The 23,274-nt window shown below is 39.3% G+C and overlaps 2 protein-coding genes across 2 annotated transcripts; one reads left to right on the top strand and one right to left on the bottom strand.

Moving 5' to 3' along the window:
* The first annotated feature begins 318 nt into the window (after positions 1 to 318).
* On the top strand, positions 319 to 12,351 carry grinaa (glutamate receptor, ionotropic, N-methyl D-aspartate-associated protein 1a (glutamate binding)). Its single transcript, XM_059556224.1, has 7 exons — positions 319 to 476; positions 8,534 to 8,883; positions 9,394 to 9,512; positions 9,605 to 9,805; positions 9,969 to 10,097; positions 10,382 to 10,525; positions 12,056 to 12,351. The coding sequence occupies exons 2-7, from the start codon at positions 8,556 to 8,558 to the stop codon at positions 12,203 to 12,205; spliced, it is 1,071 nt and encodes a 356-aa protein (XP_059412207.1). The 5' UTR covers positions 319 to 476; positions 8,534 to 8,555; the 3' UTR covers positions 12,206 to 12,351.
* A 2,603-nt stretch (positions 12,352 to 14,954) lies between these two features.
* On the bottom strand, positions 14,955 to 16,900 carry LOC132144869 (uncharacterized). Its single transcript, XM_059555425.1, has 2 exons — positions 16,555 to 16,900; positions 14,955 to 16,346 (listed from the first exon to the last, which is right to left on the bottom strand). The coding sequence occupies exons 1-2, from the start codon at positions 16,765 to 16,767 to the stop codon at positions 14,955 to 14,957; spliced, it is 1,605 nt and encodes a 534-aa protein (XP_059411408.1). The 5' UTR covers positions 16,768 to 16,900.
* Positions 16,901 to 23,274: the final 6,374 nt, after the last annotated feature.

Genomic DNA, 23,274 nt, shown 5'->3' with positions numbered 1-23,274 from the left:
AACAAATATTTCTTCAGTCCATTGAGTTACTAGAGGACATTGTTTAACACTAAATTAGTTGCCTAGAAAGCATTTAAATTTATGTAATTTTAAGCCCGTTTCTCACTTTCAACACCGAGGAAACTGGAAATTGGTATTCTCTTTCTCGTCCATATATATGTTCTATCTTTTAAATAGATATTCGACTATTGTAGATATTTGTAGAACATTCTAGCAATTACGTAATGGGAAATTCTCTGCATTTACGTCCCATCTGTACAGTGCGATGATGTTTCGCTAGTCTAGAGTCATGTGACTTCTCGTGAACGTCACGCGGTCAGGCTGTGAGCTAGTCGCGGTGGGCGTGGTTAACGGATTCAGATCGGACGAGCTTTTCTGCAGCCAACGTCAACACAAACCAACGAACACGGACTCTATTTCTGCTGTTATTTAATAAACATACGTTGCATTTTGCTGCGCGTCTCCTAAACTGAAGGGTAAGCCTGTCTTCATTTTCCGTTTCTTCTAATTTCTAACAAATATTGTTGAATAACGCAGGTGGATTGACATGGCGCTCGTGTTGTCATGTTGTTGTTTGGTGCGCCAGATTACGGTTCATGTTTTCACGCGAATAAATGTTTAAAGTCAGTTCTGGCAACGCACATTTCTGTCGTTTAGAGAAATCGGTTTATGTGCTGTAAACTTCTACGACTAACATCATATATTACAGTAAATGTGGCTGGTTGGTTCCTATAATAACGACGAGCGCAGCAGGCCACCCTGTTATAACAGCGCCAGATTAACAGCTTTATTGTTAGGTTAACCTACTCTAGTTTTGATCGAGCTGATAAAACGGGTTACTTGTGTGTAGATTTAATTTGAGGTTTTTGAATGGTTTACCTGTCATAAATTTGTTGATGAAAGGAGAAAAGTACGGTATTTCAAAATGTAATTAATAGTATCCCTAATGGCCCATTAAACGGTTTCTTTAAACCTTTCGAGTTTATGTGTTATGTGTTTATGTCTTTAGTAATTGGAGAAACAAGCCTTTGTTATGGGCACTAGTTACCCCTAATATAATAGCAGTGTCAGTTGTTCAGTTTGAATGGATTGGTCTTCGCATAATTTGTGGCAAACCTTTTTAACCTTTTCCCCTAACGAACTTGTGCCTATTTTTATGACTATTTTTATGTTACGGTTAACGTTACTTATTTAGAATCACTAGTAGGAAATCCAATAGTGACAGATACGGAACTATTACTGTCTATGATAAATACTAGTACTGATTATTTAGATAGACCTACTAGTACATGCTTCGTTAGAAATGTTACTAGTAACAACGAAAAAGGATGCTGAGACTATCCAATAAATACATACTAGCGAAGCTGGAATGAATAGGCTACTAATAGCTATTGGTAATAATACTAGTATTTACTAGTAATTGGTAATAATACTAGTACCTAGTGGAGAGCGAGGCACAAAGTAAAACTTTATGACTTTGTCAGTTTGTGTACATCCACACGGGGTTCAGAATGTAACTTGTTTTTAGTTTATCCACAGTAATTTTAAACTTGTCCAGTACACATATGTAGCTTTGTTTCATAATTACAATGTGTACTTTTTTCTTTATCTACCCTCAAAAAATGGAAGTGAAATGTGACAACATGCCCCATAGGTGTGGTACATTGTAACATCTGAGGGGCACTTTGCAACATTTCCATATGACCACTTAAAATGTTATCTGATCAAAATATTTCGTAAAAAAAAAAATATATATATATATATATATATATATAGATAGGTGTCTTTTTTACGAATTAAAAATAATCTGATTTTAGAGTTTGACAATGGACACATTGCAACCATGCTTGGGATGGCCCACATAAATGAGCAAAAATGCTTTACATGTAAAATAATAATAATAATAACAAATAATTTCTAAACATTGACTGTCAGTCTTTATTCACCTGTTTCTTGTTGTTTCTCATTAAAATTCATAATAAATAGTGTAACTTACATCGCTAATGTCATAGAATAGTGTATTGTAATGCAGTGTTACAACGTGCCCCATCTGCGCAACTGGAATTTAAAGGGGTCATATGATGTTGCTAAAAATAACATTATTTGGTGTGATGAAATGTTAATGCAGTTTAAGGTTCAAAAAACACATTATTTTCTACATACTGTACATTATTGTTTCTCTTATATGCCCTGCCTTTCTGAAGCATGTGGTTTTTGCTAAGATCATTGGTGTTAAAAGCGAAGTGTGCTTTGATTGGCAAGCTATCCAGTGCTTTGTTATTGGCTGAATACCTAAAGCGTGTGATGGAAATTTTACACCCATTGTTGTGCGTACTGTGATGCGTGTCCCGGTCACTTTTCTTACTTTATACACAAAAAAAAAAGTGTAAAATTTGGACAAAATTTGATTTCTTGATGATTTTATATTTTATAATAATGATTTTATCATTTCAAAATATAGAGAAAACGTAGAAAGACTTATCAGCCAATAAGTGCTTCTCTTCTGCTGTCTACTGGTTATAATTGTTATTTGATGTATTTTAAAATTTTTACATAAGTGTTTGCTTACCATAAAGTATATTTTGTTCAACACCATTAAAAAATAAACTGGATCATTTTAGAGCTTTAAAGTACTGGAAATAGTTGTGCAAAATTCTTGAAAGTCATTGAAAAGTGCTTGAATTTCTCTCTCAAAAGGATGTACAAACCCTGAAATGAATGATATAATGAATATGACTATTTCTACCACAACACCATGGTCAGCGCTGTTTATAACAGAGATTTCTGTGCAGAATTTGAATGATTCTCACTATATCTCGCAGTAAACTTATCTTTGTACTGCGAATTCAAACGCTTCTCACTGAATCTCCCAGCACTGTTGCATCTGTGCCGTAACAGTGTCGCAAATCAACTTTAGCTCCCAAGTAAAGCTGTTCTGAGCTCGGACAATTTTGTTAGTGTCTAATAACCAAATACTAATATCGAATAAATAGTGAAATAATTATAGGTAAATTGGGAAAAATTTCACCATTGGATACATTTTTAGTAAGTTAAGAGCTAGTAACACAAAAATATATACTATTTGTTGCAAAGGAATAATTGCTCAAAGAGCTTGCCATACACAGTCTGTAATGTTTTTTTTTTGCTAAGCAAAAGGACAGGTGCAGTCAGTCATATTTAAATCCAGGTAACATGCAAACGAAACAAAAAGACTGGAAAAACCACATCACGTGTCTTAATGATGTGCAAGACCTTGATAACCGCAGCCTCTTCCTTTCAGTGTGACATTGATCATGTGCTTATGCTTACTGGAGCATATTAGACCTTAAGCCCAATAAGCTTTATCATAGGAAATCCTTATAATATTTTATTTATTTTTATTTTCTCTAAAATTGATGTTCTCTCTTCTCACTATTTGCCAAGTCACCACCTACTCACTTTCCTGGATAACATTCAGACCTACTCATCATCCCTTTCTATCCCTCTCAGCAAATTAAACAGCTCAATACCCACATTCATTTCTCCAGGCTTGTTTAAACGTATTATTTGTTTCTTGACATTGTACATTGTGCATTGTTGTTATGCAAATTTTATACAGTTTTTCAAACAATAGGTTTTTGTTGGCGATTAGGGCGGCAGGATAAACTGCATGCAATATTTAATGCGCATCTTGTCAGTAAAGCCAGTTCTGTAATCAGCAGTAAATCTCTACACATGCGTGATTTCACATAGAGCAGCATTTACTACTACACGTTATTCACTGACAAGCTGTGCGAAACCATGATCATATTTTGCGCATGTTTTGCACAGCTTGTCAGTGAACAAAGGCTCTGTGTAGTAAATGCTGAGGAGTAGGTTGCTTAATTCTGTTGGGCACAGTGCTTGATGCTTTTCATCTTACACAATTCTGAAGTTTGTCATTCAGTTGATGGACAATTGCACATATCTGCTCAGCCACTTTCAAAGACTTCAACCTTATCTGATTCAGCTTGGTGCTTGTGCATTGGTTAGCTTTCATAATACGCTCATGCATGCATGCAAATGCATCCTGTAACCAGTGCAAACAGAGTCACGTATAAAGCTCTTGTTTATGTAGCCATGAACTGCCTTAGTTTATCTCACATAATGTTGTTTAATCTAGACCATTCAATGTAGTGTAAAAGCACATTCTCCATATTATATGGGAGGATGAAGAGGATGATGTTTACCCTCACGGGTCTTCGTCCACATGGAAATAAAATCCTGAGATCATGGTGGTTTAAAGCTGGAATCTGCATCTTCCATGCACATTTGGAAAATGCTTTGGAGAAACCTGAATGAATTTGACATAGGTCCATAGATTACAGAATGGACTAAATTTCAATGGAAATAACCAAGACACACATCTGCTTTGTAACTAAGGCTTTTAGGGAATTTGTCAATTGACCATTTTTTAAACTGACGATTTACAACTTTTTTCATACACATTTTTCAGATAATCATGAAATATACACTACTGTTCTCTTACATTTCTTAAGGCTGCATATATTCTATCATGATACAGTAAAAACAGTAATATTATGCACTGTTACAATTAAAAAATTTTTTGAATATATTTTTAAATTCATATTCATATTCCTTTGATGGCAAAGTTGAATTATAATATGCTGATTTGGATCTCAAAAACATTTCTTATTATTACCAATGTTAAAGACAGATGTACTGTGTAATATTTTTGTGGAAACTTTTATGTAGTTTTTCCAGGATTCTTTAATGACACGAAAGTTCAAATTAACAGCATTTATTTATTTGTAATAAATATATTTCTCAGTAATATTGTTAAAGTATTTACAGTCACTTTTGCTAAGTTTAATGCTCTGAATAATAGCATTCATTTCTTTAAAAAAAGTAATAATCTTACTCCCCTAAACCTTTGAAGGTAGTGTATGATGAGTTTTGTATTTTTAAGAGCCACATGCAGTAGAAGGTTGTGAAATAAGAAAAAACGAGTGCGATTGCTGCTTTCACACCTGCCCAAACGAACTGCACCAAAGGGGGAAACGAACTCTGGTACGATTCAACCGAACTAAATGAGGCAGGTGTAAAAGCACCCTTACATCAGATTTTTCTTACACATTTTTGTGAATTGTGTTGACATCCACATCCATTCCATTGCTGTTACAAATTTAGCCATTTTTGAAAATGATTTTTCATCTGTTGGTTTGGTTTCTTCAAATTTGGATCTTTTACTAAATCATGAATCTTATATATTTCTCCATGTCTCATCTTCAGCACACACCTATGTTCCAGGATCACGACCTTAAGGATTAAAATGTGCGTATCAGCAAGCCTAATTTTAAGCAGTTTCTTTTAATGTGAATTGAGAATTTGGCTTCATTAGTTGCTATTGGTTGTAACTAGAAGAATAACAAAGTGTCGTAAACAATAAAACCATTTGCACTGTAAATCAATGTGTTTATCGTTATGGTAATAAATTAAAATAATCTAAAAGAAAAACCAGTTTGCAAGATCATGCAACATGACAGACTATTTTTGTAAAGCTAAATAACTGGAAGTGACTGACACCGGAAGCATCGCACATTCAAGTTAAAAATGCCTGCACCTGCTCTCACGTTAAAAATAAGAAGTATAAATAGAAACTAAAATAAATAGAAGTTTAAATAGCAGGAATAGAATAAAATGCTCATTTGTTATTTTTAGCAAACTTCCTTCATTTGTAGATATATATTACCATGTTCAAGAAGATACATTAATTTTAGTGTTTGCGTTGGCACATTTGAAGCTGTCTTCTGATTCTGAATGTGCCAGAAGAACCTGATGAACATCCATGAAACTTTTCCATTCCACAAAAGGTTCTTTATAGTGGAAAAAGTTTGTCCTCTTGAAACTAATCACTGTGAAAGAGTTGGTATTTTGTTATTTTATTTTTTAATGAGTCATTAAGTCCCAAGGGCATAATGACATGAGTTTGATCACTTCTTAAAGACACGAGTTGTTATTGATTAGAGACTATAGCTAATCTAATGAATCATACATTTAAATATATTCTTTGTAGTAATTTGGTTTTCACTGAATAGTTAAATATAATTTTTCATTTCCAGTAACTCCCTTGGCCAGTCATAAACATGAACCTTTGGAAACCCTTCCTGCTGAGCTAAAATAAAGTATGCAGGAATCACTGAATCAGTCAGGGTTACATGTCTAAAAAAACAGCTCTCAATCTTGACTGATTCTTGATAAGTGCAGTGATCTAATAACAACCAGCAGCACAGATCTTAGGAACATATTAAGCTGCTTAATTTGGTTTGTATAGTTTGAGAGATAAACCGACAGGGATGTTAATGAATGGACAGCTTTCAGCACTGCAAAGATTTAATAGAGCACCCTGATGTGATTTGTAGATTACACAAAATAATAACTTGTGTTTTTTAGTAGCTGACATTCCAAATACAACAAAAACAAACACCGGCTATTATTTTCTGTTTCAACAGAAAGCTGGTGTTTGAGAACTAAACAAGAAAAAGATAATTTTGGACATCTTGCATATGTTAAAAGGATCAAGACTTTGGTCACTGTATCTGTCAGGGAAAAATGATGTGGAATTGCTTTATTTAATTCCTGCTGCTGTGAATGGGGACAGTGGAAAACAGGCTGCTGAATATAACCTGGTCTGTAACGCTGGGCAGACCGCTGAGCTGAGATCAAATCACATGGGATTTGGCATCCACAGTAAATGGGACAGTGTTGCATAACTGCTGTTAAACAGTGAAGTCCCTTAAAGGTGACAGATTATTCATAGTGACATTTTATTTTACAATATTTTAATATGTGTTAGAGGGTCATTATGTTATGCTGACTAACTTGCCTTCTTGTGCCCCCCCCCCCCCCATTTTTACAGTTGATTGCAATTTATAAAAATGACAATTTTTAGTTTTACTAATTAAAACTTATAAATAGATTTTTTTGCAATTAGTAGTTTTTGTAGTAGTCACTCATGTGTCTGTTATATATATATATATATATATATATGTGTACATGTTTGTACATTTTAATGTTTAGGTGCCTAAATTCATTTGTAACATTTCAAATGATTGCTTTTCTTATTTAGTGTTTTATTTTATATAATACAATTCTATAATATTCTACAATTCTCTAATAAAATTTTTTTTATGTAAACATCACTGGTCTAATTAGATCAGTGGTAAACACTATATGGACATCTTTAACCTTTCTAAATTGTGTTGCAGTTTTTTTTTCCAGCTTCTTGAGATCCAAACTTTTTATTCCATTACATTATGCTCCATTTAGCTTTTTACTAACAAAAACACATTGCGTGTGGACGACCCCTTGGAAACTATAAGCAGGTCATTCACAGACAGAATCTTAGCTTCTTTTTATAGTCTCTTTTTCACACATTTCAATGAAGGGGTTTCCCCACCAACATATGCATTCAGTGTCCTTAGCATTTGATCTCTTTCAGTTGCACAACCGAGAAGCTGTTTGAGAACATGTAATCATGTCCTCTGCTGTTGAATAAATATTTGGATAATGTATGGTTTGGAGTAGGTTTTTGAAGGTGTTGTTTGTTTTCCGCATTCAGTCATAATTCCCACTGAATCATGCCCCTTTTGCCTTCTGGCGGCCCCTTTTGTGTTAAAATGCAGCATTATTCATTTGACTGAACTGAATCTTTGAGTAAACAGAGCTGGATTGTTCACTTACATATGGTATGGTTGGTCCAGTTAGAGTTGTTTTGATCAGATCATCACAGCTCATTGTTGGTTTGTCCATTTTTAGTTTTAGGATGTGTAACCCCTACATTACTTTAAAATATAAAGTATTTAAATTTGAAGGTTGGTAAGAAATGAAAATTCACCCTATAAAACTTCTAAATGTATTAATCTTATTATGAATGAATCTTCAATACATCTGTTTTATTTTTTACTTAAATTTTTTATCAAAATTCAGACAACAAACTTCTCTCTGGTTCAGCATGGTGGACTTCTCTAAACATTTAGTCAGCATAAAACCACTTATTTATGAATCTGTATGATACAGTATAGGAAAAAAATAATTCATCACGATTTTAATGTAACTTCATGTTACATTACAAAATCAGTTTCACTGCATATTGAAACTAGTAAATTATACATTATAATATAATAAAAAACATTATTTTATTAGTTATGGTATTATTTTATATCAAATTTATATCAGATTAATTAATCCATTTAAAATCAGATAAGTTTAATAGATAATTCTTACTACTATTTGTGTAATTTGTGTCTTTTATATGCTTATTAGAGTATCAGGCTGTTAGCTTAGCAACATGCTGCTAACATCGTACTCTATTGAAATAAACTATTTTAATACTACTGCATTACTGTGTTCCAAATTGGTTATTTATGATTTTTCATAATGTGTAGGATGCTGCTTTAGTTCATTTGTTAAACTGCACTGGTGTTGTTATTTACTTTACTGTAACTTTCTTTTTCTGTACACTTTAACCATTCTGTTTTTCTGTCAATATCAGGATTCCAGTGAGGGAAGGAGACATGTCCCAGGACAAGCCAGCCTACCCTATAATGGGGGAGAACAATCCTCTTCACAACAGTGTCTATGGGCCTCCCAAAACCGATGCCTTTGGAATGCCTCCGCCCAACTATAGCCAGGGTCCAGGAGCTCCTCCATATGCGGCACCAGTACCCTATGGCCAGCCCGGTTACGGCCAACCTCCAGCACCAGGGTTCGGCCCTGGTCCGTACCCACAGATGCCATATCCACAGATGCCGTACCCACAGGGGCCCTGTGCTCAGGGGCCATACCCTCAGAGTCCATACCAGCAGGGGCCTGGCCAGCCTGCCTTTGGTGTAGATCCTAATGGTAAACCATTTCCAGAAACAGAACTCATTGTTTCTGTCAGGACTCACTATTCATACACAGTTTAGTTTAGTCAGTTTAGTGAGTGGTGTCCCTGCTGAGTTCAGGTGTTGTCAGGTTGAATAAGCTTGTTTAGTCTGTGTGTACTCTGTCCTCGTGAGGGTTATTTAAATTAAAGTGCTTTGCATGGGCCGATTCAACAGAAGGTTACTAGCTCTGTGAGGGTTGAAAATTTAGAATTTGTTCCTTTCTTACCTCATCCCTAGTCCCTGCTGTAACAATTAGGAGGTCTTTCAGCTGTGTTATTATGAGGTATTGCTAGTGCTGTTAGTGTGGATGCTATAAAATCTGCCTTCCTTTCCAAAGCTATAAAACTGTTTAAATCTTTTCCGTACTTCAGCTTTCCATTTCTGTCGGCATTTTATTGAATGAGCATACTAGATGGATTTAAATACATTAGATGATGGCTCTAACATACTTTAGATTTCACCCATCATTTCATGTTTTTGACAGCTTCTATGGACAGCCCTGGATACCACGGTGGAGATGGACCCCCTTCTTACTATGGCAATGATGAGTTTGCGAACTCTGGCTGGGAAGATAAGAGCATCCGACAGGCCTTTATTAGAAAGGTAATCAGTTTATTAAACAGTTAATACAAATGGTCTTATCAAATGTGTGTGTGTAAAAGAAAAACAGTACTGTTTCTGTACTCTCTTCTCAGGTGTTTATGGTCTTGACCGTGCAGCTGATGGTCACCTTCTCTTTTGTTGCCGTTTTTACCTTTGCAAATGACGTCAAAGTGTTTGTACGGAGAAATCAGTGGACATACTATGTGTCCTATGCTGTCTTCTTTGTTTCACTGATCGTTCTCAGCTGCTGTGGAGAGTTTCGGCGCAAACACCCATGGAACCTGGTGGCACTGGTACAACTGCCTAAATTTACACGTGTTTTAATCTACACTGTGCAAAAAACATATGCAATAAGGTTTTTATATGATTTAATATGATTCACAAACTGGAAAAATTTATTGTTTACAATATGTTAAATGTTTTAGTATATAGTTAACTGTGCTTCTTCTTTCTCAGTCCATCCTGACCCTGAGTCTGTCCTATATGGTTGGAATGGTCGCCAGCTACTATGATACAGATGCAGTTATCATGGCAGTGGGCATCACTGCGGTGGTCTGCTTCACAGTTGTGATTTTCTCACTGCAGGTTTGTTTGCTCACTGTAGCAGTCTCACCGGTTTTTTAATTATTATTATTGTATTGCATTGTATTGTATTCACACTTTGTTACCAAACAACATCTCATGTTTGTAATGACGGCATGTCTAGATTTCATAGTGTAGTTCACAGGTTGTGGACTTTCCCATTTAACTATTGCAGAATTACTTTTCCGAATGTTTGAACCAGGAGGTTTTATTGAGTGTCTTCCATGCATCCTTTGTATGCGGTAACCACCACTGATTGTCATTATCCTTCTCTTTTTCAAAAATAGAGCAAATACGACTTCACTTCCTGCTGGGGTGTTCTTTTTGTCTGTCTGATTGTCCTTCTCCTGGCCTCTTTCCTCTGCATCTTCATCCAAAACAAAATTCTCCACATCGTCTATGCCTCGCTTGGGGCCCTGCTGTTCACTTGTGTAAGTACCACCATCAATATCTTTTTTTTTTCATGTAAATGTATACTTCTGTGTTACCAAGATTGTTAAATTTGTCAGACCTTTTGTTATTCAATCTATTCTTTACCTGTGTTATTGATAACCTTTAAAACCTTTGGCATTCTAGCTGTCAATTTATTGAAAAAAATAATGTTCAGTTGTACATCTGAGCTTCTCTCTCTGGTTAGATTTAGTTGACTTTTATCTTTCATCTCTTCAGATATTTCAGCTTTACTCACTTTAGAAACAAAACACTTCTTAGACTTTAGAAAATGCATTGTATTTGGACGTCCACACTTCATTAAACTACACTGCTGTTTTTAACAAGATGATAAAACAGAAGTCTGGACTAATGGCTGGAGTGGTGATTTGCTTTAAAATAGATAAATTGGACGGTTTGCTTGGTCAATAGCATGCTGCATTGGTGAACATGTTATTTTCCAAATGGAAACTTGCACTTTGCTATTCTAGTTTGATTGTTTGCTGTTAAAGTCATCGTCCTTTGTCAAAACAGTGTAAGAATTGTTATGTCTTTGTTGTAAGGTACATGTAAAACGTTTTACCATCTGTCTTAAACTGGGTCACCAAATGTGGGCCCTTTCGAAATCACAATTTTCCAGTCTGGCTGTATAAATCACGTCTTTTGGAGCAGTGAGATTAAGCATTTGGAACTGAAATTGTTGGAACATCAGGACATTAATATAGAGTTCTTGAATAAATCCTTCTGGAAATTATGTTGTGCAGTACCATTCAAGATTTGGGTTGGAATTAATTTTTTATGTTCTTGAAAGAAATCTCTTATGCTCACCAAGACTGCATTTATTTTATAAAAAAATGAAGACAGTAATATTGTGGAATATTATTGTAAATAACCTTTTTCTATTTTAATCTATTTTAAAATGTTATTTATTGCTGTGATGGCAAAGCTGAATTCAGCAGCTATTACTGCAGTTTTCAGTGCCACATGATCCTTTAGAAAACATTCTAATATGCTGATTTGGTGATTTCTTATTTTAATCAATCTTAAAAACAGCTGTGGTGCTTTTCATACATAAATAAAAAAAATTAAGGATTCTATTATCAAGAAAAAGCTCCAAAGAACAGAATATATATGCAAACTTTTAAACAGAATAGTGTAACCATTGCAGTAAAGCAGGATACAAACCCAGTGAACTTCATGTAGTATTTGCTGATGATTTGTGAATTAAACATCAGCGGTGCTGCTAGGCCTAGTGCATTATGCTAGGTGATTGCTTACAAGCTTCAAATGTTAAAAGAGTCCCTCGCCAAGTCTCTATGATATTCTAGTCCTTAAATATTATATCTTCGCTGTAAGTCTATGAGATTTTTTGTAATCACCCACAAGGTAATTTTTTTTATATAATTGCACACATCTTAAAAATTGAATTAAAGTAAAAGATTAATATAATTTTCAATTTCTGTAGCCGTTCCGCTTTATTTCCCCAAGCACAACATGAATGCGACACTCAGGGCTTGTTTGTTCTTTCACAGTTCCTGGCTGTGGACACCCAGCTTCTCCTGGGCAACAAGAAGTTGGCCATTAGCCCAGAGGAGTATGTCTATGCAGCTCTTAACCTCTATACCGACATCATCAACATCTTCCTTTACATCCTGGCCATTGTGGGTCGCACCAGGGATTGAGTGTGCCCCCTTCCTGTAAGAAGAGGAAAGTGCAGACCACATTTCACAGAATGATGTACCACCTCACATTTCTTCACCTTTCCTCATATTCTGAATTTATTTGCCTTTCAAATTCCCTGTATGTCAACATGTAAAGGCTGATCAGGCCATAAGCTCTTTGTCCTTTTCAGGGCAAAACCAAAAATTATTCAAGAACCCATTTGAATGCAGTTCCTCTACATTGCCCGATCTGTCCTTCTTGTTTAAATCGCCTCTGTGGTTCTGGAGATGTATAACGTTATATGACTCAACAGTTGCATCCAAACAGCATGGCAGAAATTTCACTTGAGTAACCTTTGCATTGTTGCTGTCTGATTGATTGAGAGGGAGGGAGAGAGAAAGAGCAGATATAAAATGAGCAGAGATTTGTTTGTCAGAGTAGCGATAATTACTGATGCTAATGTGCTCCACTAGTCAGTATAAAGTCTCTGCAAGATAGTCTAACACAGCGAAGAATGTCAGACAGACATAGATACTTCTCCAAACATTTGCATATATACACAGTAGCTGTACATAGTCAATGAAGCTCAAACCCCTCTAGTTCTATGCATGAATATCTGAATATCTGGCTGTGCTGCTCACTAATGTGTGCGTTCATAACATTGCTGCTTTGCAACATAATACCACCAATATATACACTCCAAGATGACAAACATTTGACTGAATTATCTGCAGTATAACTGTGAGAAGTAAAGTAAAGCCTGTGTATAATAACTTGTCCTTTTTTATTTTTGAGAGGAAGGTGAGCTTGTGAGGTTGTCCTGGCTATTAAATAATTCCAAAGGTCAGTATTTGAGGATCAAACACTACATTACATCACTCTTTTTTCTCTTTCATGCTTATTACTTTACTTTTTTTCATTAAATAGATCATTTTGTTGTTTTGTTTGTGTATATGTGTTTGTGTATATGTGTGTGTGATTGAGGGAAAGAGATGTCATTCCCTTATTTTAATGAATGTGAATGGAATATTGGATTATTTGATGCTTTTGGAAATAACACTAGTTGCATGTTACCTTGCAAAAATGTTCCATTTGCGGGACAATAACAGGATATTTCTAGGACAATTCTTGCATTTGATGTTTTAGTGGTTATTTATAAGTTATTTATTAAAATGCCATAGGAAGTCTGCTTGGTAATGGCCAAATTGTCATGAACATGGTAATATGGTTCTTTTTAAATTTTCCTAGAAATGTAATAATTTAAAAACATCAAACATTGGCAATGATTTATTTATGCATATTAGGGCTAATTGCAGTATGTAAAGACAGGTTGCTGTTCATTACCATTGTAAACTAAAGAAAATTCAATCCAGATGGTTTCAGATGTGAATGTACAACGGTTTCACAGCTAAATGGTTAACTTGTAACATTCATTGAAATGTCATGTACCCAGCTGAAATCTCATACCTTGCATGTGGAGCTATTGAACACTGAACTGGCTGTGAAAGTCATGGGTTAAGAAAATAATGACTTGGATGGCATAAACCTTCTTTTGTTTATTTTGATCAAATGTTTGTCTTTATTACTAACTTCTTTCTGTATTAGTAACGCTCTAGTGGATTGAGGTGTGTAGAGTGTGTTTGGGCTTGGTAGATCTCTTAGCACTGTACATTTGCATTAAACTGAAGTTCCTCTGCAGCCTGTTTGCTTTTCATTACAAAAATAAAATTAGAGGAAAACATTGTTTGAAATGGTTATTTGTTGTACTTTTAGTGACTGGAGTAGATTGCAAATCATACATGAAAGGCATCATGATGTGAATTGTTGAAAATGGTTATTAGACCAATTTTAAACGAATCAATATCTTGATCATTTGAGCAAATCACTCAAAGACAGCTGCTTGTTTCATTCCATTCTTCAATCTCCAAAAAAAAAAAAGTTTACACAAAACCTTTTGGATACTAATATATGTAGGGACTCTTTAGGCACAAAAGTGTACTTTTTGAAGAGGTTGTGTATTAAAGGAGTGTTGTGTATGGAAAAATATGTAAAGCTGACTAATATTTGTGATTTATTAGTATTTGTTGTTCAATCATGACCTAAAGTAATAAGATAAGAACTAAGGTGTCATGAAAGAAGAGTAACATTACAATTGTTGTTCTAATCATATTTATTATGTAATTAAAAAACAGAGATTTTTCCATTTTAACAGTCCTTACTACCAAAACTTTTAGAAAATTGGAAGTTGTTTACTGTCATATACTGTTATTATATGACTGTTAACCTGCATCTGCAAAAGATAAACACCTGCAATTTTGGTCAAAAACAACAATAGCATATGGTTTGTATTCTTAGGGAGGCAAGGCTTCAAAAATCCACAAAGGAGGCCTTTAGTGGAAGAAACATAAAAAGACAGAGTGGCAGCTTTCATATTGGAATCCAAATCATAGACAATATGATAAACCTAATTGTAACTTACCAATGAAATGTACCTTTTACTCAAATCAAGTGTAATTTTTTTTGTTGTGATCTAAGATGAATCATTCACTTCCTGTGGCTGTTCTTTGTTAAAAAAAAATGGTTGTTCAAAATGGTAGAAAATCACGTTTTCATATTAAACATTTGAACTTTAAACACGTTTTATGTGTTAATATTGAGGAAATTTGCATGGATCTTTCAACTTTAAGTTTGCAAAGTTTTTTTTATTTGTACACAGAATTGTGCTGTAGGTTAAGGTGAAGAGGATGTTTTGGGAAGGGACAATGATCTTCACTCAGAGGAGCAGTAGTTGCAGTTGTGCTTGTTGATCAACAAGTGCTTCAGTTTTGGATCGTTCCTGTAGCGTTCAAGCAGCAACTCCTTTTCTCTTCGCTCCTTCTCCTTCTGCATTTTCTTCTCCTTTTTCTTGGCCTTCTCTTCTGCCCAGTTGAAGAGAAAAAGTGGCAATTTTCTTTTGCTCTTTGGCTCTTGCTGGACATTCACATTGTGCTGGGTCTCATTCTTGGGACCTTCAGGAGAGGCTACACCAAACAGCTTCATCATGTGTTTATCCAACTCCTTTTTCTGAGAGGAGTCATCCAAAGTCCCTTCTATGGCATTGGAGTCTCCCATTTCATCAGTGTTATCTTTCACATCTTCAAATCCCTGGACCTCCACCACTTCACTCGCCCACACTTCCTCCAGCATGTCGCAGTCACTCTCCAACCAAGCAACCATCCGTCTTGGTTTCATTTCAGCCTCCAGAGGTCGGGGGAGTTCATACTTGGGTAAGTCACAGACCCGAATGGTCTTCCCCGTGTACTCCACATACTCGGTCTCCTCATCCTCTATGTCGATGAGCATGAGTTGTGGAGGCGGCTCAAACAGGGAAGAAGTGGACGGCTGAGCCTTCATCAGGCTGGGAGGACACACTTGAGTTGAAGAACGCTGCAGATCAACAACTTCATCAGATACAGGAGAGGAGCTCGGAGAAACCACCAGTTGTTTGGGAGGACTGACTTGGATGCGTCGGAGGCAAAACAGTTTGTCAGGTGCTGGAGTGGGACGTGGAGGGACTGCCAACGGTTTGGGAGGATCCACCTGAAGAGGAGAACATGGCCAGGACACTTCCTCTGGTGCTGCCAACGGTTTGGGAGGATCCACTTGAAGAGGAGAACATTGCAAGGACACTTCCTCTGGTGCAGTATCTGGCTTCTGAGGATGCACGGGCGGTCTGGTCACTGGCGGCAGGGGCTTGAAGCGAGCAGCTGGTAAAGGAAGGTCTTCAGAGACACTTGGAAGCACTGGAAATTCTCCTTCTATTGGCTTCAAGAAGGAAGATCTCACTGGAGGACTGAGTAGAGTTCGCTGAGGTTTGACCTCCGCAAGAAGTGGAGTAGGCTCAGTGGTCCTTCTTTCCTTCTGGTTTCTCCTCTTCTCTTTCTTTTCTCCAGCCTCTCTATGCTTACTTCCTCCCTCCATCACATTTTCTAGACTCTGCGTCTTTCTGAATTTGGCAGACTCTCTTTTTTTCTGTGGCACATGTCCTCTATCCTTTATCTTTTCAAGGCTAAATGTATCTCTTTCTTTTTCAGCCTTGTCTTTATGACTTCCTCCCTCATTCATCTCTCTCTCCTTCTTCACCTTTCTCTTCACCTGTCTTTTCTTCTCTTTCTCACTATACTGTAAAATCGTAAATTTTAGTCAGTAAAGATTATTGTAGTAAATGATACAAGACAATAATATTTCAGTCTTTCTATTTCCAAAATGTCACATTTAATTGAATGTGTTGATGTTTCTTTGTAATCAATGTAAATCTACTAGCAATTACTGAGTGAAAAGTGATTCTAAACAATTTTCAGTGCAAGCTTGTACTTCTCAGTTAAGTTACCTGGCGGCGTCTCTTTTTGCACTTCTTGTTTTTGGCAGTGAAGTCGAAGGCCTCACTCTCATCTGCCTTCATCATTGATGCTTCTGGGAGTTTCTCTAGTGCCACCCGTTTTTGTGCTGCACACTGTTGTGCCCTCAAAGGTGTCTCCCTTTTACGAAAGAAGTGAGCAAAACACTCAAAAAGTGGTCTAAATACACTGCTGAACAGTGCCATTGTGGACACTAGATGCTGCAAGTGAATTCAGTATTTGTCGTCAATATCTGCAGAAAGTCACGAAAGTAGCTCTCGATCTTTTCTCTCCTAACACACCAACAGAAGACAGTTAGTCAGAACAGCAGTTTAGAGCTGCCAGAACGGAATCTCCATTATGATGTCACAACAGTGAGCTGAGAATTCTGAACTAAATGAGCAGCTCAGGAGAGAAGCAGTAAATACATCAACACTAGTGGCTCCATATTAAATACTGACTGTTTCCTAACAAGTTTCCCAAACTCTTCTCCTGTGCCTGAAAATTAAAAGATAATGATAATAATAATAATAATAATAAAAAACTGATCACTTTTTAAAAGCAATTATAATTTAGAAGGGTACAGGCCAGACTGGACAGAAATTAAACATTTAAACAAATAATCTAACAGGCCTGTTAAAAAATTTCACCCTGCTTTAAATTTAAAATAATAATATTAATAACAACAACAAAAGTTATACACATTTGTAACTTTTTTAAAATGAACTGAACTTTATTTATTTATATATTTACTTTATTATTATTTTTATTATGTTACATGGTTGATGTTCCAGTTAGACTGGTTTTGGTTAGTTTTAAAGAGGTTTTGGCACTAGATGAATGATCAGTTTTAAACCACAGTGACCAGTGTGTACATTTTAAACACTACATAAGAATAGACAATAAACAATTTAAACAGAGCAAAAAAAAAAACAAAAACGATTTTTAAGTCTTATACCAATACTTGATTAATTTAATCAAAAATAAAGTAGAAACAGCCATTACTGCTGACGTTTATTTCTAAAAACGTTTATCATTATCAATGTAGAAAATATTTATTCTGCTTATTTTTTGCATTCTCGGAACCTGCTTTGGAGAAGAAATTATCAGAACTGAGTAATTCGCAGCAGAGCGTGCAGACTTCAATCACTGTGACTCATCCACCACAGAAAACATCTCGGTTAGGTATGTAACCATGGTTCCCTGAATAGGGAACGAGATGCTGTGGTGATGTCACCACGTATGGGAACACCTTCGGTGTGACTAATGTCTGAAGCCCTATACCATCCCGCCAATTGGCCAAATAATGCTTGGCACCGCCCCACGCATGCGTACGCATATATACCTGGTGCCGCGCGCCATTTAACTCAGATTTCATGACTGAAGAAGAAGAATGCTATCAAGGTATGGCACGGCCAGGACCTCAGCATCTCGTTCCCTATTCAGGGAACCATGGTTACATACGTAACTGAGATGTTCCCTTTCATAGGTCACTTCGATGCTGCGGTGACGTCACCACGTATGGGAACGCTATACCATAACGCCTGACGTACCTGATAGCTGGGATCCAAGGAAGCATCTGCTCAAGCGGAGAGAACCCGGGAGCCAGGAGCCATCCTCACATCCAGACTGTAAGACTTGATAAAAGTGCTCGGTGAGGACCAACCTGCCGCAGCACAGATATCATCCATAGAAGATCCACTGAGAAAAGCTTGAGAAGAAGCCACTGCTCTCGTGGAATGAGCTTTAACTCCTAAGGGCGAAGCGAGCCCGCGCGCCTCATAGGCTAAGGATATTGCCTCCACCAGCCAATGGGACATGCACTGTTTTGTAACCGCATGGCCTTTATTCTTATGTCCAAAACAGACAAACAGCTGGTCAGACTCACGCCATGGGGCAGTACGATCCACATAAGTCTTTAAAGCTCTCACAGGGCAAAGACTTAGATCTCCAGACTTCGCCACAGCAGGGGATAAAGCCTCGAGGACCACCTGCTGAAAGCGAAAGGGATTAGATGCGACTTTAGGGACATAATTAGGCCTAGGTCGCAACAACACTTTCACAGAGCCCGGTGCAAACTCCATGCACGAGGGTGAGACAGAGAGAGCCTGTAAATCCCCAACTCTCTTGAGGGAGGATAAAGCCATAAGAAGAAGTGTCTTCAGAGTCAGGATTTTATCCCACGGCTGTGTGTGCCACCGCGGAGCCACCAGCAGCAACTGTTCCACTCTGTCCAGCCGTATTCTGCATAATACCGCTGGGATCAGACGAATTGGGGGAAACGCATACAAACTGGTCTTGGGCCAGTTGTGAGCTAACGCATCTAAGGCCAGGGGCGATGGAGGGCATAGGGAGAACCATAGCGGGCAATGCGTAGTCATGCTCGACGCGAATAAATCCACTTTCGCTTCTCCGAAAATCTGCCATAGCAGATTCACCGTTTGGGGGTGCAATCTCCATTCCCCTTGCTCCAGAGTCTGTCTGGATAGCAAATCCGCTCCAAAGTTCAGTCGTCCGGGGATATGAACAGCCCGGATCGACAGAAATTTGTTGTGAGACCAAAGAAGAATATGTCTCGCCAGCCTGCACAGGGGGCGAGAGCGTAATCCTCCCTGATGATTCAGGTATGACACAACCGCTGTGTTGTCCAATCTGAGCAGTACATGACGGCCGATCAGCAGACTCGAGAAATACTGGAGAGCCAGAAAAACTGCCAGTAATTCCAATCTGTTTATGTGTCAACTGTGTTGTGCCGCTGTCCACACTCCGTGGGCTGGGCGCCCTTGACAAACAGCTCCCCAACCAGTCAAAGACGCATCTGTCGTGGCAGTCTCTCGGGAAGCACAGATCCCCAGCTGAACCCCGGTTCGGAGAAATTCGGTTGACATCCATAGTTTTAACGACATCACACACCTCCGTGTCACCGAGATCGTTCGATGCGAAAGACAACAGGGTGAAATATTTCGTCGTTTCGTCCACCACTGAAAAGGGTGCATGTGAAGTAATCCCAGGCGAATTACGGGAAGAGCCGCTGCCATTAGACCTAAAAGTCTGAGGCACAATCTCACTGTCACTACGCGACTCGCTTTGAAGCGCCGCACGCATGACGCAATCGACTGAGCGCGCGGGAGAGAAAGCTTCGCTGTCATCGCGCGAGAGTCCAACTCTATTCCCAGAAAGGTTATCCGTTGAGAGGGGATTAAAACACTTTTCTGGAAATTCGTGCGTAAGCCCAGGCTGTTTAAATGATTCAGCACAAGATCCCGATGAGAGTGTGCTTGAGTCTGCAATTGCGCTAACACCAGCCAATCGTCCAAATAGTTCAAAACACGGACGCCCTGGAGCCGCAACGGGGCCAAAGCTGCGTTTATGCATTTTGAGAAAGTACGGGGAGCTAGAGCTAAGCGAAAGGGAAGAACGCGGTACTGATACGCTTTGCCCTCTAAAGCGAATCTGAGGAACTTCCTGTGTCTCTTGATGATCTGAATATGAAAGTATGCATCCTTCAGATCAATCGTGACAAACCAGTCGTTTGGTTGAATCTGAGACAAAATAGACTTTACCGTCAACATCTCGAATTTGCTCGGCCTGAGTGCAAGATTCAGACGGCGTAAATCCAGAATGGGTCGTAATCCGCCGTCTTTTTTTGGTACCACAAAACAACGTCTGTAAAACCCTGACTCCATTTGAAAGGGGTGTACTTCTTCTATAGCCCCTTTGTTCAGCAAAGCCGACATCTCCCGTCGCAGCACCGCTATGTCCATCGGTTTCACCACCGTGGAAAGAATTCCGCAGAAAGGGGGTGGGCCTTTCCGAAACTGAATGGTGTATCCGTGACAAATTGTGCGTAACACCCATTGAGAAATGGGTTCACACGCGGCCCGAAACAATATTAGCGGTCAAAAAATTTCCCTTTTCCTGCAATGCTGTCACACACATTAAAACGTCCGGGCACAAAAAACTTGTGGCGTTCGTGCACAGGGGAAGTGTATGCATAAGAGTCGTTGCATCTCGTTGTGCATAATCCTGAAACGTGTCCACGGCAGGAATTAGGCCAACAGATTGAACATCGGGCTCTGCCGCTAGCGAAAAAGCGGCAGCTGTGCGAGCCGTCATAACGGGCCGCTGTGCAGGACCCTTTGAATCGCCCCTCGAGTTCTGAAAGCTGGATTGCACAGAGTGTCTGAGGGAGCGTTTGGCATTACAACTCGATCCAATGCTGTTCGAGGCGCTGTTTGCGGCGAGACAGTCAGAGTTTGAGCATGGGGACTGCAATGAGAGTGTTAGATGCGCGAAAGCGGTCCAACAGCACTCTCTAGCGGAGGGCACAGTCCCTGGCAAGCAGCGAAAAGATCAGGAGCTGCTATTCGGTGCCCGAGCACGAGAGGCATTAGCCGTCGAACTCAGGTTCAACCTCTTACGCTTACGTTGTTGAGCAGGTGGGAAAACCTTAGGGCCCCAGTCTTTGCGAGGGGGCGTCATAGGTGAAGGCTCCTCCCGAGAGGCTACTCGCTGGCGGTGAGAGGAGGTTGAGCGAGAACGCGCGGGCGCCTGTCGGCGTTCAACCTCCCTGGGTCTGCGGGGAATCAGCTGGTGGAAAGCCGCTGATTGCTGTTTCGCTGCCCTGAATTTCTCCACCACTAAAGTGACAGCCTCTCCGAACAAACCGTCCTTGGAAACAGGGGCCTCCATGAGAAAAGATTTGTCCTTTTCCTTGATGTCGGTGAGATTAAGCCAGAGGTGGCGCTCAACCGTGATCAAACCAGCCATGGAACGGCCCACTGCTCGAGCGGTATGTTTGGTAGCACGTAGCGCCAAATCCGTTGCCCGCCGTAATTCCTTTACCGCCTCGGGTGTGATACCCTCCCCTTCGTCTAATTCCTTCAATAGCTCCGCTTGGTAGGCCTGAAGGACCGCCATAGAGTGGAGCGAAGCAGCTAAACTGGACGTGACTCGACACGCCTTAGAGGGAAGAAGGGGGCGAGACTTCCACGCCGCGGCCGAATTAGGCGCGAGGTGCTCGGCGAGAGTCTCTTCCACCGGCGGTATTGCTGCATAGCCATGGTTCGCCATGTTGGAAATGGTGGCGAAATCCGCAGCCGCAGCGTTTGTAATCCGTGCCGAGAACGGCTGTTTCCAGGACCTCGAAACCTCCTGGTGGAGGTCCGGAAAAAAAGCTAAAGGCCTCCGGGGCTGTGCAGGTGTCCGACTAGTTAGAAAACGGTCGTCCAGCTTAGAAGAAGGTTGGGCCTCGGCCTTTTCAACCTCCCACTCCTGCTCCAATTTATCCACCGCACGAGAAACCACGTCCAACAGCTCGCTGTAGAAGGGGGAAACACGCCTCTCCTGTCCACTAGGAGGGAGTGGGCTAGTGTCGGCCGCAAAGTCCTCAGACCCCGAGGCCGCGGTGGATAAAACGTCGTCATCATGGCGTCAACAACCGAAGGAGATGGCACTACATGCCTCCGGTGTGGGCCGTAAATCCTCATTGGAAAAGACGACAGGCTCGATAAAAGTTTCACTCTGCACCAGGGTAGGGGAGAGCGAGCGAAGTGGAGAATAATCCAGCACTGAGCTGTCCTCGAAATCCATGTCGCACGTGTCACCCCAAGCTATCACCTCGTGCGGTGCCTCGGCAGTCGTAGAAGTGACATGGCGGGGGTTAGACACGGGGGCGACATCAGTAAATACATCTACCCTCGAGCGCAGTGCTCTGAGCCGCAGGCCATCGCAATGGGAACAGGAAGAAAGGCCGCTAAGCGCCGCCTGTGCGTGGTGCAAACCTAGGCAAACTACGCAACTGTCATGAGTGTCCCCCTTCACGATGTACCTGGTACACGGCTCCTTGCATTTTCTGAAACTCATCGCGTCCGCGGAGAGGAGTAGACTGCTCGTAAGAATCGCTGGAGAACGCGAGATGAATTTAGGGCACAGAAGATTCGCTTCGTTTACTGAAGGAATGAAATCTGAGTTAAATGGCGCGCGGCACCAGGTATATATGCGTACGCATGCGTGGGGCGGTGCCAAGCGCTATTTGGCCAATAGGATCGGCGGGATGGTATAGGGCTTCAGACATTCGTCACACCGAAGGTGTTCCCATATGTGGTGACATCACCACAGCATCAAAGTGACCTATGAAAGGGAACACTCCAAAACCATCATCAAAGTTTTGTATAACGAGAAAGGTAAGGAGAGGTACAGCTTTATAATGCGAGGTTATGATATGTTTAGTCGTTTTGAAATTAAATTAAACCTCACATGTAGCAAACAAGCTAATCACAGGTCCCCCTTATATGCTAGCAGATTAGCTCATTTAGCAGTTAACGTACAAGTTTTGATTCCTTTACATATTCTGCAACTTACTTTGCAGGTTATTATTAAAAATCCTCAATTCCTTTTTTTTTATTCTTTATTTTTTTATTAATAAACAATAATAGTAGTCTGAAGGCTGTATTGCAGATATTGAGACACTCAGCAACGTGTGTTTAGTCAACTCAGCTTAAAGTTTCACTACAGCATATACGATTTTGGTGAATCCCAGAAGAAATGTTCAATATCATATATATGTTAGATATGTTATGATCTATTTTACATGTGGGCCCTTTCGAAATAACAATTTTCCAGTCTGACTGGCTGTGACTTTTGGAGCAGTGAAATTAAGCATTTGTAACTGAAATTGTTGGAACATCAGGACCAGTACCATTCAAGATTTC

Source organism: Carassius carassius, chromosome 8 (genome assembly GCF_963082965.1).
Source record: "Carassius carassius chromosome 8, fCarCar2.1, whole genome shotgun sequence".
NCBI classification, from domain to species: domain Eukaryota; kingdom Metazoa; phylum Chordata; class Actinopteri; order Cypriniformes; family Cyprinidae; genus Carassius; species Carassius carassius.
The sequence above is the reverse complement of the archived record's forward strand: the minus strand, read 5'-3'. Positions and strand labels throughout refer to the sequence as shown.